The 20,025-nt window shown below is 52.1% G+C and overlaps 1 protein-coding gene across 1 annotated transcript in view; it reads left to right on the forward strand.

Moving 5' to 3' along the window:
- Positions 1–20,025, forward strand: part of SLIT3 (slit guidance ligand 3) — a 583,328-nt gene that overhangs the window by 487,280 nt on the left and 76,023 nt on the right. The window contains exons 13-16 of the mRNA XM_074350310.1: positions 1,362–1,505; positions 2,793–2,956; positions 12,830–12,980; positions 14,282–14,356. Of these exons, the coding sequence (XP_074206411.1) occupies positions 1,362–1,505; positions 2,793–2,956; positions 12,830–12,980; positions 14,282–14,356 (534 nt within the window). The remainder of the gene's footprint in view (positions 1–1,361; positions 1,506–2,792; positions 2,957–12,829; positions 12,981–14,281; positions 14,357–20,025) is intronic.

Raw genomic sequence — 20,025 nt, forward strand, 5'->3', positions numbered from 1 at the left:
TAGAAACTTTTAAAATTCAAGATTTTTGCTGGTTTGTGTCTTACCCCCCTCACTTTCATTCACGAGTGATTAAGAAATGATTTTACACTAGTTTTGAGGGCACAGCTAGTCAGTCTAGGATTATAAAGGAAATCTTTAGGACCCAAAGTGCTTGCCTTACCAGCCTCATTCTGGAAAACACTCCTGTAACCCTCATGGCGTCACCTGTGCTGGACCAGCATTTCACTGCAAAGGCAGCTTCCTTTGATGCTTGGGTTTTTTTGTTGTTGTTGTTGTTTGTTTTTTGTTTTTTTTGTTGTTGTTGTTGTTTGTTTTTTGGTGGGGGAAGGTTCTGAAGAACTAAAACCGCAGCAGAATGGGGTCCCTCATGGACAGGAAGAGTGAGCCTGGGGGACGGGTGTCATTTTAGAGGAGCGTGGCCCCCTGGAGTTGCCTATGGAGTTGAGTATACTTCTTAAGAAATGCTGGTGCTGAGCACTGAGAACGAAGGAAGGAATAACATAGGTGTCATCTGTGCCTTCATGGAGCTCACGGGTCTTGGGCGGGACGTGAATGGTAAAGAGAATAAATACCGTCTCACCACAGACTGGGAGAAGTGCTGTGAAGGAAATAAGCAGGGGGCTGTGAGATGACAGGGGCCTGGGGGTTGTACCGGAGGTGAGGGGGTCAGCGCAGGCCTCTCGGAGGAGGCGGCCTTTGAGCTGAGATGCAGAGGCAGAGAAGGAACCACCTTATGAAAAAGGGTCAAGAGCGTGTTCAGAGAACTTGGACCAAATGCACGTGGTGTATTTGAGGAATCACTGAAGGTTCCATCTGTGTGTGTGAGAGAGAGAGAGAGAGAATGTGTATGTGGATGCACACATGCCTACCCGTGGCTGTATTTTTTTCTGGGAGGATGACCTATATCATTCATCAGATTTCCAATGGGAATCAGTGAGCCAAAAGAACTCTAAGGAATTTTCTGAATCAAAATTACCCTCAGTCAATCAACTAAAGCTTCAAAACAATTGTGCCAAATGATTTTTTTCTTTTTTGGGGGGGGGCGGTTCCTGGATGTTCTGCCTTCTAAAGCAGAAAGCGGGTGCCAGTTTGGGTCATCCCTGAGGCCGGGGTGCAGGGTGAGGCACGAGGCCATCCGTGTGCGGCCCAGCGTCCACGGTGACTGCGGCAGGGGTGGGGCGTGAGGGCCCAGACCTGTCCAGAGTTTCGGTGGCCCCAGGCACGCAAGTCCCTCTCTTTCTCTGCTCAGGGCGGGAGCCCCTGGCCGCAAGGAGGGCGCTGGGGAGTCCTGCCAGACACAGCCCTTGCTCAGCAGGTAACCCCCACCATTAGTGAGTCACCAGCCTTCCTTCTGCCCGCAGCCTCCTCAACGCCAACAAGATCAACTGCCTGCGGGTGAACACGTTCCAGGACCTGCAGAACCTCAACCTGCTCTCCCTGTATGACAACAAGCTGCAGACCATCAGCAAGGGGCTCTTTGCCCCCCTGCAGGCCATCCAGACGCTGTGAGTACGCTGCCTCGAGCGCCAGCGGTGCCCGGGCAGCAGGCGGCCCCAAACGCGCAGTCCCAGGGGACTCTCAAAACATAGGCAAAGCAGGTTCCCAGAACCTGCAGCGAGAACGGAACACTAAGGACAGCAGCAGCGCCCCTGCCCTCGGTGCCCACCGGGTGGTCTTCCTGTGTTCCAACCCGTAAGCCTCACAACAGCCCTAGGAGATTGGTGCTGTTATGATTCCCCCATTTCTCTGTGAGGAAACCAAGGCACAGAGAGGTTGCGTAACTTACTGAAGGTTGCACAACTAGTAAGAAACAGGATTTGAACTCCTTGCTGCTCACCTGCTCTCTTAACCACTGTGGCCACTGCATTATGAGCAGCCTCCATCTCTGCTGATAACCCTTCCCTGCCCACCAACAGCTGCCCCCCACCCCACCCCTTGCAAAACCAACCCTCTGGTACCGGCACCTTGGGACTTTTTCACCTCCCTTTTTAGAGGGCAATTCCTCACTCCCAAGCACTGCAGATGTTCATAAATAGCGCCATCAGAGAGATGACACCTGAGCACGGATCTCAGCAGGTGCTTTTGATGGCTCCGCCCCTAAGCTTAGACCAGAGCCCCAGCCCCAGGCCTCACCACGAACCTGGGGGCCTCTGGAGGCCTTCTGAGTCATCTGGCACTTACCGCCCCTGTGGCCAGAGACGGGAGCCAATAAAGAGAACAGCTGCTGCACATTGAGCCCCGACCACCTGCTGAGCGCTGGGTACGGCGCTCCGGAGAGCTTTCTTCCTGAGCCAGGGGAAGCCAGGCCCACAGTGCTGCCCTCGTGATGCTGAGGATAACAGCAACCAAACCCGCTACTATATATGGAACACCCACCATGTGCCCGCCGCCGTGCCAGCTGCTTTATGCGCCGGGTGTTACTGAGCTTGGAGAAATAAAATGCAGTCTGCTCTCGGCATAAACCCTAAGCCTGCAACTCGCTGTGCCCGTCAGAACTGGCGTGGGTGAGACTCGAGACAGTCAGTGGTGGGTCCTGCCCCCAGTGGGGAGAGTAAGAAGGCTGGTTCCCCAGCCCGGATGCCCGCCGTACCTGCAACTGTCTTTTGCAGACAGCAGGCCTCAGGCCCCCCTCTCGGGGTCCTGTGTGAGAGCAGCCCCCATGTCCCCCAAAGCCTCCCAGGGTGACGAGGGAGGGAGCCCGGCGCTGGGTGGTCAGAGCCCGGCGCCGGGCAGGGTGGTGGCGGAGCGCGGCACCGAGGGTCACTCCTGATGAACTCCTGTCCCTCCCGCAGCCACTTAGCCCAAAACCCGTTTGTGTGCGACTGCCACTTGAAGTGGCTGGCCGACTACCTCCAGGACAACCCCATCGAGACCAGCGGGGCCCGCTGCAGCAGCCCACGCCGGCTGGCCAACAAGCGCATCAGCCAGATCAAGAGCAAGAAGTTCCGCTGCTCAGGTAATCAGGTTACGGGGCTGGGCCCCACCTCCCGACTCCGAGCGCAGCAGCCCCGGGGAGGCCGGTAATCCAATCCGGAGGACGGCTAGCGCTGTAATGGCTCCTGGGGAGCATCTTTGCAAATTAAATTGGGGAAATTCAGTTAGCCCTGCAGAAAACCAATTAGCTTATGGATTTAAAATAAAACACACACACACAATAAAAGCATTGCGGGGAGGAGGGGCGGGCGATTTCAGAAGAGACAGAACCCAGGCAACGGCACATCACCAGGGCTAGGGAGAAGCCAGGGGATGAGGCGGCCTTCATACACGTGCTCTTTAGAGGCTGTGATTTATTTATTTATTATTTAGTTTCCAAAGCATGCTCCCCAAGTGGCAGATAGAGAAATACATATATTCCAGGCCAGACTGTAGGAAGCATGGAATCTTGGGGGGCTCTTATCCCCCCTCAAACCACCTTTGGTACAGTCCTGAGACCAGAATGGTATGATAGGTTTCCCAGACATTTTTGCTATCTCCTCCGCCCCAGACCGGTGCATTCTGATTATGGAGAGAACGGCAAAGAGTTTTGCTTGGGAAGAAAGCAAAGCCCTGCTCTCTAGTTCCCAAGCTCTCTCTGTCTGGAAACCTGCCTCTCTGCCGCACCCAGAAATGACACCGGGAGTGAATGGTAGGGGGAATTCTCAGCTCGTCTTGGAAAGAGAAGTAGCTCTCCTTGACCCAAGAGCTGGATGAACGGGCGTTAAAAATGACTATCATTTGTGTCATTTGCTACTGGAAAAAAAGTCACCAAGCTGCTTGGTGCTCCCAGTGGTGAGAGTGTGATAGTATGGTGTGCTGAGGTGGGTTGGAACCAACCCTCACCATCTGTGCGTCAGTGAGAACTGCCCTTCTGCCCCGACCCGGAGCGTCTTATGGAAGTGAGTTTTCCTGGGGAGAAGGCCAGTGTGGACGCTGGCTGCTGGGAGGAGGCTAGCAGACAGACTTCTGCTTCTTCCACGTTGTTCTTGTCCTCAGAGTCAAATTCTTCAGTCCGTGTCTCCAGAATGATAAACTTGAGCTATTTTATGTTTTTCAACAAAAGCAAATACCTCGAGAGGGCTTGGAGGTACCCCAGCGACTCTGTGGCAGTGGGAGACATTGATCTCAACTCGTCTTCCCCAGAATAACAATGTCAGTTACAAGAGCAGTTTCTTGCCCTGGACGAGCACTGTGCTGAGTGCTTGTAGTTTGATTTGCTTCCTCCAGTAGTCCTGTGAGATCAGCAGGAGAGCTCCCCTTTCTGCAGCAGAGGGAGCTGGGGATTCAGAGGTGAAGGGGCACAACAAGCAAACAGTGAAGGCAGGACCGGACCCCAGGTCTGGCTCGCTCCTCAACACTGCGCAGCGTGTAGGAGAGAAGGGCCTTTTGAGAAGGAGGCCCCGCTGCTTGGATGACCTTTTTCCCTGGTCTCATGGCCCCACCCCCTCCCCCAACCCCTGACCGCTTTCCTTCAGTTCCTTCTTGGGGCCGGCAGCATCTCAGGGAGGAAGGTGCTCTCTCAGCCCAGAGCTATCCCCTGAGGCACAGCCATCCTTTCCCAAGGCTCTTTCCTCATGACTTACACCTCTTACTTGTTCTGCCGTCTCTCTTCCTACCCGCATCCGGCCAGGGCTGAGTTAATTAGCTCTGGCCAGCAGTTGTGCTCAGGGAAGAGGGGGTGCTAAGAGGCCAAGGAGGGCAGGGTGCTGTCTGCCATCCCTGACCCATCAGTCTCACGGGGGTCCAGTCATGGTCTCAGGCTCCAGGTTGATGCCACACCTCTCGGGGGTAGGGCAGGGATGGAATCAGCCCAGGGTCCGAGGACTGGTGCCTCCCAGGGACACGATCTTGTCAATTGCCTGGGCATGACTATAGGCTGAGGTTGGGGGCTGGGCAGAGACAGAACAAAGTAGGAGAGAGAGAGGAAACAGCAAGTAGACCTTGAAACAGTAGAGCTTGGTTTCAAGTCTCTGCCACTACTTGCCTGCCTTTGCACGGGCAGAATCCTGGCTCTTTTTCCCTATGTGGGGTAGGAATGGTTGGAAATTTTAAAAAGAAACAAACAGGGAAAAGGGGCAGGGTCTTTGGATTGCCCTGTCTAAGTTAGCTTTTAAAAAAAAAATCAATACTAAGCAGAAAGATTATTCCTATCAAGGCAGAGGAAGTTGGGGCTCTGGTGATCCTGACATATAACAATGTATATGCTCTCATTCTGTGTAGCTGCAGACAGGAGAGGTAGAGAGAGCTAGCTGCTGGTGAACTCCAAAGGCCTTAGCTTTGAGAGACACTGGGGCCCAGACCTGCTTAGCCTTGAGGGATACAGAGGCCATAGATCTAAAGCTCTGTGTTTCCAAGAAGCTCAAGAAGAAAGGAGGAGGAGCAGGTGACACGTACTGGATTTGACAGATAATAAGTCTGCGTTTTACTTCCCCCTAAGAGCACCCTCATTGCAAAGACAGCTGATGTAATTAGGAGCCAATTTGAGCGCTGCTCTTGCAACGCATAAAGCTCCTCCTTCGGCTGGGTGTCTGGCTTCCCAGCTGCCCCGTGTCTGCCTCTGTCAGCTGCATCCGCTGCCCTGGGCAGCAAGACCGGGTTCGAGGTGAATGCTGCCGGCTGGGCTAATCTGATCATCAGATTAAGTCCTCCTCAGAAGGCACCATCTGGCTGCCTGAGACCCCAAGCCCATCCTCCAGGGAGCACTTAGCGGTTGGAAAATGCTGTCTGCCTTCCACGATGCCTCCCCACTTTGTGCGTGGAGACGGAGTTGGCGAGAAGAAAGGCGCAGGGCGTGGTGTGCTCCCTGCACTCAACGTGCCCGAGGAGAGCAGACAGCACGACACGTCTCAGGGAATCACAGCTCTAAAGCCCTCAGAGGTCACCCGGTCTGCACTAGAGAGGGAGAAACTGAGGCCCACCCAGCAGGAAAGTCTTATCTAAGGTTACAGAGTGGTATTTTGAAGACAAGACCTACAACCCAGGACTTCTGACATACTGCAAAGATTCTTGATGACTTTCTTCCAGGCCCCTCCATTTCTTTCTGACGAGGGGAACCAAAGAGAAAGAGAAGGAAATTTTAAGGCTTGGGGGCCGGGGCATGAAAGGGATGGATTTTCCCTGCTTTGGTACCAAGGGCCTGATCACACTTGAATACAAAATCCCCAAACCCAAGTGTTTACAGAGCCCTGCCTCTCTGGGGGTGCACTGGGGGGAGTCAAAGCAAAATCTAAATTCCAGTGACCAACTCTAGTTGGGCAGATACTGGGGAGCTTCGCAAGAGGTGGGGCCAGATCCACGGCTATGGAGTGACCTTGACTAACTGGTCAGTCGTCACAGATGACCTATATGCTGTCAAGGTTCTGCAACTGTCTTGTCCCCAAAACACAGTATGGGGGAACAGTGACCCTGTCCCTCCTGTCAGAGGGCAGGACAGGGAGGATCCCAGTAACCTGGTGCTGACTCTGGTCTCTTCAAGATGCACCCATCTCCTCCCAATGGCGTGGGCAGAAGTTCATAAAAACTGCCCCTGACCTGTTGCAGATAAGAATATAAAGACTGGGTGCCCTCACCTGGGTCCACAGCATCCAGAAAAGTTGGCTGTTGGTCCCCCCAGCCCACCCCGTGATTCACAGTCATGAAGGGAACTGGGAAATCAAGAAGGACCCTAGAATCTGGGTCTCCCCCCTTTTCTTCCTTCTCTTAACTCTGAAAAAGATTTCTCATCATGAGGGTCACCGGTCACCTCCTCTGTGATCATAGTGATTGTGGGTTTCTCAGTCCCAAAGCCAGGGCCCCGTGGCTTCCCCTACACTCTCCCTACTAGGAACATACATTTTATCTCTATGCCCCACCCCTCCTCTACTATACCTTGAGCGATCTAGAATGAACGTCTGTCAGGCAGACGGTTTCTGGGGACCCTGAGGAGACATCAGAGGGACATTTTCTAAAGAAGAGCATTGCGGCTTTGCTAGACCACTGGGAACCACGGTCTGTCTCTTTAAGGCACTGGGAGAACAGACTTCTCTGGATCCACTCTGCTGTGGGATGGGTCCTATGTAGCAGAGAATGCAGAAGATGCTTCTGCTAAGTTTGATGTCTTGCCGGGTCCAGTGATGTGGTTGAGCGGGGTCCAGAGGCTCAGTTCAGGCCTGTGATATGTTCACAGACATTTGTGGTCGTAATTACCTCCAGAAGGATCCTTTCTGTTCTGATACTCCTGAGTAGGGGGCGTCCAATGGTCTCCCACTCATTCTTCTCCGTTCCTCCCGTGTCTCCCCCGGGGCGGGTACGAGGGTCGGTGGGGCTCCCGTCTCCGGAAGTGTTCCTGTGGAACCCCGCTCCTGGTACTAATCACGCAGTGGGGGCCTGCTCCGACTTCCGCTTCTCCACGCTGCTTCCTCTGAGCGCTCCTGTCCTCTCTCTGACGCTGCTTCCTGACCTTGACTCTGACCGGTCACCGCGGGGCTTTCCTTTGTGCTTGATCTAACCATGTGGTGGAACGATGGAAACGGAACATGGTTCTGTCAAGCACCGCGGAAAGCACCGCGCTCTCCTGCAGCATGGCCCACCGCCGCCGCCAACACCGCTGGACACCTCTTCTCTGCTCTGGAGCACCGCAGCCCACCACCTGCAGACCCACCTCTCCCGGGCTAGCCTCTCCAAGGGCAGGGGGTGGGAGTCTCGAGGGCTTCACAGGGCACCTCCGCCACCTCCAGGTAGCAGATATGGGCTGAAATGGGGATGGAGAAACACACCAGGGCAAGCTGAGAACTGTATGCACATCTCCTGTCCCAGATGGGGTCGCCCTCCCCCACATCTAGTCTGGATGCCAGCCAAGGGGTGAAGTCTGAGCTCAGAAACCACCGTTTTCCTTCTTCCACTTGAAGGGCGCATAAACCCAAGGCGTATTCCCATTGTTTTGTGGAAGAGCCCCAGCCCCAGGTCATTTTTGCAAGTGGTAGCTACCCCAAAGGTCACACGGCTAGTGGCCCACCCCCATTTTTCTTGGCAGCATTAGGGATTCGTGTGAGCATGAGAATGATGAACCTGGCGTGAGCCTGAGCCGTGGGAGGTAGCCTGAGGCTCCTTCTGGAAGCCGACCCTCCCCTCCTGAGTACTTTGGCCCTGGCCCCCGTGCAGCCTGAAGTCCAGGCTGTTCCCTTGACCTTCCAAGCACAGTAAATGTGAGGCCACAGTGCCGGGCTCCTCGGTGGTGCTAGCTTAGTGCCACGTGGTGGCTGTGCAGAAACCCGCTGCCTCTGATAATAACAGAGAGGGGGTCTTGGCCCCTCTCATTTTGCTTTCTTCCTGATAAATCCTAGACGTGGTGTAACCAGAGATAGTGTTGTTGGTTCATGCCATGGAGGCCGTGTCCTCTCCCTCGTGGGAGAGGGCCATGGAGGGAACCAGACCCTGGCGTGAGACCCAGAGCTGGGCTCTGGGCTCCCATGGTGATGTGTGACTCTCATTGCCTCCTGTCTCTCAGGTTAGCCGCAGAGCCAGGGGCCTAACCGCTGCTGAGTGATGGAGAGCCCTGTGTACCTCTCTGAGCTCTTCTACCGTATGTCGGGTATTCACTATAGACTATAGAGTATTTACTAAGTCCCATTTTGCAGATGAGCATATTGAGGCTCAGAGAAGTCAACTAACTTGGCCCAGGGTCATCTGACTCTGTAATAATCAGCCTTCCCAGCTATGGACAGCCCCATTGCCTTGAATTATAAACTCAAACTTGACTTGATAGGGAGTCAAAAAAAATTTTTATAACACTCCCTTGCAAGCTTCCTTCTGTTAATAGAAAATGACTTGAGCCAGAAAGAGAGCACGCATCTGTCTTCAAATGGCTCCTCGCCTCCAGCGTGAATGTACCAAGACCCATTGGTGCAGAACAGGTCCTCCAACCTGGAGAAGTTCCCTTTCCCTCTGAACAGAGAGGGCATTTTGAGTTCCTCGGCACTGCCCCACCATACCAGGGCCAGGCCTTTGGGAGTGGGTCTACACGTTCCCTTCTGTGGGTGCCTCCCTGGTCCTCCAGCAGCCGGCCGTGAGCAGGCAACGCCCAGCTGCAGGCCACGGCCATTATCCTCTGCTTCCAGGCAGATGGCTGCATTCATATTACTCTGAGAGGAAGAGCTTACTAGGATAGCCATCTGCCCAACCGACCTCCAAACTCCTGGTGAACAGTTGGTGTTTTCCAGCCACTGGTGTCTGGTCCCCTGGCCTTTGCCCACAAGTGGATAACTGTGTGCCTAGCCATGTTCTCTTGATTCCACTCATTACCTGTGACCTTTGCTTATCTCTTCAAGCTGGCGGGCCTCCTACTCCCCCCAATTTCTCTTTCTACTCCTTTCCTTCTTCTTTCATCCCGCCCATCTTAGGGACATTGGAGGTAGAAGAGGAGAGCACTAGACACATGCAGGTCCTTGGTCCTCTCATAATGGTAGATCTGTGACTTCCGTTCAACAGTGCTGGCCTCTGCAGCCAAGGCCAAGGCCATCCAAAGAATGGGAGCCTTGGCTCCCTACCTGCCCCAACCCCATAACCATCTAAACATTGCATACATTCTCTCCTGGGAAGCGGCTGCAGGGCAGGGATTCAAAATAAAATTGCGTTGCTGTGGATTTCCACTCCCCTGGTCTATTAAAGTTTCTCTGTGCTCACGTGCAAAGTGTTGTTGTTCTGAGCTGCCCGCCAAAGGGGGAGAGGGCTCCAGGGGCCGGAGTAGGCAGGATGCCAGGTGACATCAGCCATCCCAAGACCCGTTCGAGCCGGGGTCTAGTTTTATGGTGCTTATTCAAATCCTCTGAGATCTCTCCTGTCTGAACACCCCCAAAGAGAAGAAGCAACAGCCTATTTCAGTTACTCCTTTCCTCCCAAGTATTTCTGGCAGTGACAAATATGCATTGAGATTGAAATTGACTTTTAAAGCTCTGGAAAAGTTAAAAATACTTTTGGGTAGTTATGAGCATTAGGCATAACAAATGGCTCCGAGAAACCCTGGGTAGTTAGGGTAATGAAATATGAAGTGATGGAGGTGGCATTTCAGGCTGGCTCTGACTGGGGAACGAACTTTTTCGGTTATGTACCTACGCCGTGATTAACATTTCTGGCTCCCACTCGTATAAAATCTCGCACTCTGACCCCCTCGTTATTACAAACCAGGGCAATAACAAAAACATCAGGGGGAAAAATGTTGGAAAGAACACATTAGTCCATCGAATCTAATTGCAAAATCATTTCATTAAAATGGGTCAGCGGCTCCATTGCAGAGGTCATCCAGTTATAATCCAAGTATACTACAGAGAGCGATTCCTGCTAACTGCAGCCGCTCTCACCTTGATTAAAACGAAAACGCATTTAATCGGCGGCTGTCCCCAGCCGCAGCCCAGCCGGTGCACATCTTCAGGCTCATCGTGTCGGAGAGCAAACTGTGCTCCCTCCTGTCTTCCTGGCTTTGATCAGCATTCAGGGTTCCTCTGCTTTGCGAGGATCCTGTTGCAGACACCTTCTCAAGGAAAAATACATGCACATGTATGAAAAACCCCTTCACGCCGTCACTGTGTGGAACCACCATCAGGGAACTAGAGAGGGTTGTCATTTAACAGGGTTTGCACAATGAAATTCTTCCAGGGCTCCGCACACTGATGTGTCTGGGAGAAAATGGCCCGAGTCAGAGTTATTCAGTGGGACGGATGCTGGCAAGCCAAGAGCAAGAGATTTGCATAATGCATTGGACCAGGAAGCTGCCCAAATCACCAACTGGGGATACCTGCATGGGTTTTGCTCACATAAGCCTGGGGGTGGAAAGTGGGGTGAAGGAGGGGGATGAGGAAGGAGCAGAGAGGGAAAGGAGACAGGTCCAGGCCTGGATGTTCGGTTTTAGATAGATGATGTCACTTCAGAATCAGAGATCCACCAAGTTCATCCCATACCCGGAATTACCATAGGGAGAACACGTGAAGAATGAGAAGCCAAGAGGGCAGCACAGACGTCTGCTTCCTGTCTCCACGCTGCCCACTGCAGGAAAATGCCATTCAGTTCACCTCCACCAATTTGACTTTCTAATCATTCCTAGGACTGGGATAAAGGTTTTGTCCAAAGGTACATCTGCAGTAAAACAGAGTACTAATCACATGGGTCCTGACAGCAGCCTGCCTGGGTTGGTCTCTCTGCCACGTCGCGTGTGACCTGCCAGCCTCAGTTTCCTCATCTATAAAGTGGAGTCATAATAACCTCAGAGTGTTGCAAGGATTTAATGGGCTCACCCATTTGAAGTTCAAAGAATAGTGCCCGGCTCGTGAGCCACACTCAGTAAATTGAGCTGTTATCACTGGCTATGCTGATGTTTCAACAGCCTCTGACGTGGCAAATGTTCCACTAGGTCCTAAGGAGAAACAGAAGCGCAACCATCCATATGCCTCTTGACCCTTTCCCAGAGGCTCCCCACTGCCATGATCTTCCTCACATCTTCACAGCCCCGTGAGATGGGGGCAGTTATTCGATTCCCATTTTACATGTGGAGAGACTGAGGCTAGTGAGTGGCAAAGCCTGGACAAACCCACGTCCTCTGCTGCAGAAACCTCTATACTGCAGGTGCCCAGTTCTGCTCCAGATGCAGATACATAGTCAAGGTTGGCCTCAGCTAGCCAAACAAATGATGTTTACATTCTCTGAAACGCCGTAGAAATACCCACATACAGGACAATGTATGTGCTGAGGACATGTATGCACTGGACAAATGTGGGCCTGGCTCCTCTGCCTGGCCCTGTGCTGATGAAACATTGACGATGAAAATGAAGGCGCCCCGACCCCCGTCCCCTGGCTCCTGTCTGATAGAAGAAGCAGCACTTCCCCGTTATCCCGGACAAGATCCGTGGTCTCCCAGAGGTCCCCCCAGGGAATCATCTCTCATCACTGAAGCAGCTCCCTATGGCATCTCTGCCCTGTTGGTCCTCTTAACATTACTGCGTAACCTTTAGGGAAATTCAGTTTCAAAAAAAATTCAGTTTTAATCTTCGCTCCAACCACTCTTAGCTCGTCAGAACTGGCTTTTCACTGTCGCTTTGAGAGCTTTGTCTCAAAGGCAGAAGGTACATCTGACCCTTACCAGAGTTGTGCTTGTCTTCACAGGGTTTTAAATTTGAATTCATTACCAATATTAAAAAAAAAAAAAAAGATTTTCAGGCAACCCTGAGCCAAATTCCCAAGCATCAGGGCAACGGGCTTCACTTCCCCAGGCCCCCAGCTCCCATCATTGCCTTCCCAGTGTTGAAGCCAGCAGTCAGCGGTCAGTGGTCAGTGATCGCCGTGTGCTGGGCCCCGGTATCATTTCATTACCTGCTTTGTCCCTGAAGACAACCAAGTTTGTGACCCCCCCCCCACCTCCTTCCCACCCCGGGCATAGCTCCATCAAAACCCCATCCAGATCTCTTCATTCAGATTTTCGTGAACATTTAGAGGGTCCGTGGATGATGGGCATCATGGATCAAGTAGCCTCCCCAGTAAACCACAGACTGAATTCTGTACACAGGGGCCTAGGAGCATGTCTCTGAGAACACCCATAACTTTCATCAACTTCTCAAAAAGGTCCGTGACCCACAAAAGCTTAAGAGCCCACAGAGCCTGAGCCATGAGGACTGAAAGTGAAGAATGACAAAGACCAAATGGGAAGCCAGTGGCCTGGGAGGCTGGGGGGCAGGGAAGGCCCCCACAAGGTGGCCGCAAAATGAAGGCAATGCTGTGTCTGTCACTGGACCCTCCCCCTGCCTTGTGTCTCCCCACCCCCGCTGCCCACAACCTTGCTGCTCCGTCCGGGAACCGGGGTCTCTAACGCGCCCTCTTTGGCCCCACCCAGGCTCAGAGGATTACCGCAGCAGGTTCAGCAGCGAGTGCTTCATGGACCTTGTCTGCCCCGAGAAGTGCCGCTGCGAGGGCACCATCGTGGACTGCTCCAACCAGAAGCTGGCCCGCATCCCCAGCCACCTGCCCGAATACGTCACCGACCTGTGAGTGCTGCCTGGGCACGAGCCCCTGCATGTCCCCACACACCCAGTGCTGATGAAACACTGAAGGTGAAAATGAAGGAGCCCCGACCCCCGTCCCCTGGCTCCTGTCTGATAGGTGAACCAGCGCTTCCCTGGTATCCCGGGTGTGGTCTCCTAGAAGGTGGCCCCTCCTGGCTTAGTCACCCACCCGGGTGCCCCTTGGCTGTCCTCTATGTCCTGGGCTGAGGGCAGACCTCCCCCCCCCCCAGGCATCCCCCTGGGGACAGCTTGCTCGCAGATAAAGACAGTTTGTTCACTCTACAAGATTTGCCAAACACCCACCGTGAGTCAGGCACTGTGCTGGGCCCACCGGTTTCCACAGTGGACAAAGCAGACCGTCCCTCCTAGCCTTTAGGAAGCTTAGCACGTAACCAGAAAGATGGGTGTTACATAAGTGACTGTCATAAAGTGAGAAGACAGTGAGAATGATTAGTACATGTGGGCCTCCAGTTATCCCTGCTAACAGAGAGGTGCACTGGTTTAGCCAGAAGTGCAACCAGAGCTCCAAACTTACAGCATGAGGGGGAGGAGCGCACGGCAGGTGGGGACTGACGGACCAGCGCCTGACTCCTGTCTTCCCCAGTTTTCCTGAGACTGGGCAAGTCGCTTCTCAGATCTGAGCGTCAGTGCCTGAGCTGAGAATGGAGGTGACGGTACGTGCCCCCCCACGGGGGTTTGGAAGGTTGAAGTAAGAGAATGCAAGCGCAGACTTCATCTCGAATCCTGGTGCGGAGTAAACTCTGTGTAAATGATGCTGGTCTTTATTATGATTGTTATTTTTCTCTTTGACTTTACAAATCACGGCAGGGCACAGCCTTTTCGGTCTCCTGCTCTGCCTGCTCTCGTATGAACGTTGGGCACAGAGTCTTTGCGCTGCCCTTAGCAGAGGGGCCATGATCAGGAAAGAGCCCAGTGGCTTGGAGAGGTGGATGAACCTGGGAGTCTTAAGTTGTCATTGGTACCCCTGCAAAATGAAGGCAGATCATTGGGCCTGGGTTGTTGGAGTGCTGAGTACTCAGAATGTTGAATCTGCCCTCATCGGGGGGCTTCCTCCAGGCAGAGGAGCCTGGGCTCCCATCCCGCCCCTTGGCACACTCCCCTTGTCACCGAGACGCACTGGGAGTGTCTGCAGAGCTACTGCCCTGGGCCGAGTGTGAGGTCCCGGCGGCGTCTCAGCTGAAGCCATGGGGGCCTGGGGTCCTGTGGAGGTGGCGCCCCATCCGCAGCTAACCCACCGCCGCCTCTGCTTGCTTCCCACGTAGGCGACTCAACGACAATGAGGTATCTGTTCTGGAGGCTACCGGTATCTTCAAGAAGCTGCCCAACCTGCGGAAAATGTAAGTCAGCCTCGGGAGCTCGGCAGATGGAGCAGAATGCCAGGGCCCAGGTGGCTCCCTCTCCCTCCTCTCCGGCCCCTCTCTGTCTCCCCTGAGCCCTGCCGTGGGCATGTCCTGGGAAGCGGGACACAAAGGCAGGGCCGTGCGGAGACAGGGTGTGCATTCTGCACCGTCCCTGACCCTTGCCCCATGCCCCCTCTGCTCTGGTCCCCCACCCCACCCCCAGTGTGGTAGCGGGGACTCAGGTAAGGACCAGCAATGGGACACAGGGGTCAAGGGTGCATGTGACTACTTAGTAATTCTTAGGAGATGACAGTTAGAAGGTCTGTTTTTACCTGGACTCTGAAGGCCTCTGCATTGGTGAGGCACGTTGGAGCAGAAATGCCGGTTGCCTCACGCACTGAGCTTCGACCTCTGTGTCCCTGGGTCTGAGCAGAGCTTGTACTCAGGCAAAGGCCCATGTGCTTATATTGGCTTTTCCACCACCAGGGCTGCCTGTCATCGTAACCCTCTCCTTGCCTAGGAGTTTAGCCAAGTCATAAAGATGAGGTTCTGAGCTCTGAGAGCAGAGGCCGTGTTCCCTGCCTCATTCGAGCCCCGCACACCCACCTAGCTTAATGTTCCCCTTTGTGTGGATGAGGAAGCCAGCAGGGCTCAGAGAGTTTCCATGACTTCCCTGAGATCACACAGCCAGTAAATGTTGGACCTGGTATCTAGACTCGGCTTCTGCTGAAATCACACTGGGGTGCGGCTGGCTTGTTCCCTTCTCCTCTTCCCTTCCCGGGTGCCCCAGCAGAGCACAGGGCTCTTTACCATCTAGTTCCCTTCTCCTTGACCGTGCTCCCCACCCCCACCCCCTCCTCCACGTCTCCCATCCCCGCAGTTTGGGTCTACCTCTGGAACAAAGGGAATTCGGTCAAGCCTATTATTCACGGATCCCATATTTGCTGATTGGCCTACTCGCTAACATTTATTCGTAATCTCAAATCCAATACTCGCCGTGTTTTCCTGCTCATTCATAAACATGGACAGAGCAGAAAAATATTTGAGTTGCCCTCCACGCACGTCCCCAACCGAAATAGAACAAGGCCACACTTGGCTTTGATTTTTTTTTGTTTCAGCTCTCAGACTGCAAACAAGTGTCCAATCTGCAGTATATTTAGTGCCACATCTTTTTTTCCCATGTTTGTGCTTTTGTTGGTGATTTCACTACTTAAAACGGTCCCAAAGCCTTGTGCTGACCGGCTGTCTAGTGACCGTAAGCCTAAGAAGGCTGCGAGGTGCCTTACGGAGCAAATATGTGTTGCGTAAGCTTTGTTCAGGCAAGAGTCACAGTGCTGTTTGGCTGTGTGTGCAATGTAAGTACACCAACAATATATATCCAATAAGATGTCTTTAAACAGAAACACGCAGCAAACAAGGTTATGTATTGATCTGTTGACAAAATGCCATGACCAGGCGCTCACAGGAACCTAACCCCATATTTCCCCTAGGAGGAGTGACTCAGTGTCACTAACTCATCTTGTAACCCTTGTTTTGTCTTGCTCTCCACTCTGCTACCCATCAGTCCCCTGCAAGGAGAGAGACCTTCCCCTGCCCTGGGCAGCGTCTAGATCACATTAGTGCTATCCGGGCTTTCTCCCTCCCTCCCTGCTCGCAGCCACCACCTTGGCTATGGCCTTAGGGACGGCTCTGCACCTGGGGGCAGTGGCAAGCATTCTGAAGGGCCAGTGGAGGGAGGGACACAGGTGGGGTCTGGTAAGGATCGTGGCGGTCCATGTGGTCAAGCCCACCTCTAGCACAGACATCACCCATCACCTGCCAGGAGACATCCTTTCAAAGTCAACCTCAGGAAATGCACACTTTTTTTTTAACCTCAAAACAGAAACTTGCATGCATATGGAGATAAGGCAGGTATTAAAACAAGTAAAGCCGGCCAAGTGCATATTTGCAGAGTAAATAGGCTCAAGTAGTCTTTGCCTCCATAAAGAAGTATGCACTCTCCCATTTTAGGTGAAACTCAGGCACTCTGAGTTTTTCATCTTCCCACTTTTGACCTGACTACGGAGAACTCTGTCTGGACAGTAAGAAAAACAACAGCACAAACACAGTGATAAGTGGTAACCAACTCCTAGCTTCAGCATCCAAGCGATAAAAGGGAGTGGTGGGGCCTGTGGCCAAATGCAGGCCCAGTTCTCATCCAAAGGGGATGCTACCACTCCGTTCATCCTAGCGTTTGCCACGCTGGGATGCAGTCAGGGATGCCAAATACTCCCCTCACGAGCGCGGCCAGAAATCCAGGCGTGAGGGAAGAACAGGCAGACTTGCATTTGTTCTGAGTTCAGCTCTGTGCCTCCCCTGCCGGGTGACCTGAGAAATGCCCTCAGCCTCTGTGCCTCTGGGCCTCAGTTTCATGATTTGCTGAATAGAAATAAATCCACCTGTCTTGTAAGTTATGGTGAGGATCAGAAGTAAGTATAAGAGATAAGGGAACTGTGGTGAGAAGGTGCTGGAAGACAGAAAGAGGAAATAAAGGTTGAGCAACCCAGAGTAGATGGTTATATATATATATATATATATTTTAATGAAGTATAGTTGATTTACAATGTTGCATTATTTTCTAATGTACAGCACAGTGATTCAGTTGTACATATATGTATATTCTTTCTCATTATAGGTTATTACAAGCTATTGCATATAGTTCCATGTGCTGTACAGTAAGACCTTGTTTATCTAAAACAGTAGTTTGTATCTGCAGATCCCAAACTGCAAACTTATCCCACCCTTCTTTCCCCTTTGGTAACCATAAGTTTGTTTTCTGTGGCTGGGAGTCTGTCTCTGTTTGGTAGATGAGTTCATTCGTGTCCCTTTTTTTTTTCTTTTTTAGATTCCACATATGAGTGGTATCCTATGGTATTTTTCTTTCTCTTTCTGACTTACTTCACTTAGTAGGATGATCTCTAGGTCCATCCATATTGCTGCCAGTGGCATTATTTTATTCTTTTTTATGGCTGAGTAGTATTCCATTGTATAAATATACCACCACTTCTTTATCCAGTCATCTGTTGATGGACATTTAGATTGCTTCTATGTCTTGGCTATTGTAAATAGTGCTGCTATGAACATAGGGGTGCATGTATCTTTTCAAATTGGAGTTTTCTCCAGATACATGCCCAGGAATAGGAATGCTGGGTCATATGATAACTCTGTTTTTATTTTTTTAAGGAATCTCCATACTGTTTTCCATAATGGCTGCACCAAATTACATTTCCATCAACAGTGTAGGAAGGTTCCCTTTTCTCCACACCCTTTCCAGCATTTATCATTCGTGGGCTTTTTAATGATGACCATTCTGACTGGTGTGAGGTGATGGATGGTTATATATTTAAAACAGGAGTTGCAGGCTCACATACTCTCAGGACCCCCTGTGGAAAGGGGATGGGTGCAAGGCAGTTCTAACACCAACAATAATAATGGCTACTAACAGTTACCAAACACTTTACTCTGTGCCAGACTGTACTGATACTAATTCATTTACTCCTCACCAAGAAAAACAAAGAAGCTCTGAGATTGCTTCATTTTGTAAATGAGGAGACTGAAACAGAGAAAGTAACTTGTCCAAGATTAAAAATTAAGCGGCAGAGCCAGGAGCCAGGAGTGGTGACAGTGCAGATTAGCTGGGGAGCACATGCATGCTCTATCTGAAGGCAGTGAATGCGTGTGTGCACATAAGTGTGCCTAAATCCATATATTTATACAAGCCAACCAAGCAAATGTCCCAGTAGGGCAGATCTGGTCCCAAAGACCGCCAGCTGCAACCACTTACTTAAAATAACTTGATGGCAACTCATTTTGTTAAGTAAATGGTCCTTATGTGCTGGGACCCATCACCACCTCTACACCCCTATGGAGGTGGTCGGTCAGCTGGATTTCTGCCCATCAGTGTGGTGAAAGCCAGCGGTGCCTGAGACTGAGTCTGCTCAGCTTCCCCACAGACTGTGGAGCCAGGGCCCTAAGGCTCCAGTCTGGACAGTAGTACCCTGATGGGGCTCAAGGGCAAGGAGAGGGAACACGGGGCGAGGAGTTTGGACTCTGCTGTGCCCTTTCGTGTCGTGTTGGAATCATGAGATTTCCATGAGTATCACTTGTGATAAGAGATGAAAAAAAAAAAGGTATGAGCTGTTCCCCACAAGGGTTATTAGGACTCTGGTGACTCAAGGCGGCTTTTCAAGTGACCTCACATTCAGAGTGGGGTCGCAGCCTCTCTCAGTGAACTTCCAGGTCACTTCTCACACTGAAGGAGCATCTCAAGCAGAAGCTGACACCTGGCAGCCCTCTAGCCAAAATTGGGTACACCTGCGTGGATTTGTTGGCAGTGGTTGCGTTTTTAATAATAAGTCATCGCCCACTTTTAAAAATCATGAGTTTTCACGGAAAAATAAAAGTGGATTTCTGGCATCTTTTGGAAAATCAGAAGGTCTGGCAAAACATCCCATGTTCCCAAACGGCTCCATTTTAGCTGAGCTGAGGAGCTGCGCCCTTAGCTGGGACACATGCTTTCCTGATCGCTGTCACCTCCACTGGGCTTGCTTCCGGCTTTAAGTCACCTGCCTGGACCATGTGGACCTTTGAGTTTACAGCCCCCAGCTTGAAATAGAATTTCCACCTCAGGAGGAGGGAAAGGTCTGTAAGGATGTGGATAGGACGTCCCCGACCTGACAGTACCGGAATGCTGCTCAATCATGATGTGGTATCCTTGGTTTCCAGAAAAATCCACCCAGCTCTCTCCTCACTGCACCTCCACCTAGGGCTGGGCTTTAAACAGGATGATGCCAGGCGCCTTCCCGTCGCCAGACGGAGTTTACAGGCTGTCCCCCAAACCTGAAGAGACGGACCTGGAAGAGGCTGAGTCTTGCCGCCTCAGACTCAGGCTTTCCAGAGATGAATCCCCCAGCCTTGGCGTTTCTTGGGAAGATGAGAACAGGGTCTGAAAGGGACGCCCACCATCTTACGGAGGCAGTGCAGCCAAGCACTGGGTTTGTCCTGCCCCTGACTGCTCTGAACCGACCCTGGGCCCGGGGTGGGAGTTTCTGAGGGTGGGTCCTTTCAGGTATCAGACCACCATTCTCCCTGGAGCCAAAGTCATGATGAAGCAGTAAGCCTTCAGGTGGAGAGAAGCTTCCTGCATGGCCCTAGGTTTGCATTTAGGGGTTTCCTGGACTCTGGGACATCTTTCAGGAAGGTACTGCTCTGAGAATAAGATGGAGCCCTTTCGAAACCCTGATGCACTGGTTCTGTCTCCGGAGCGCTTGCACCAAGCTGCTCGCTCTCTCTGGCCTCCAGCCCGAGCTGCCTGCCGTTTTGCGCAGTGCTTTGATGAATGGAGAGAGAGCAGCAGCCTGGTCTTCTGGAAAATTCTATCCCCCTTTTTCACTCTCCTTATGTTTTCCATTCTTCCAGCCTGAGGAAATCCGATCCACAAACCTTACAGTCATGTGATGTTAATTTTGCTCATTTAAAGAAACAGATGTCAGGAAATGGGACCCTCCCACTTCATAGCTGCTGTAACTCATTGTCACTGCCCCGTCCCATGTTCCCCAAGAAGCCTAACTCTGGAGCCGGAGGGGAAGCTCCAGCATTTGGATGAGTTATAGCTACTGGGAAGGCCT

This window comes from Camelus bactrianus, chromosome 22 (assembly GCF_048773025.1).
Source record: "Camelus bactrianus isolate YW-2024 breed Bactrian camel chromosome 22, ASM4877302v1, whole genome shotgun sequence".
Classification (NCBI taxonomy): Eukaryota; Metazoa; Chordata; class Mammalia; order Artiodactyla; family Camelidae; genus Camelus; species Camelus bactrianus.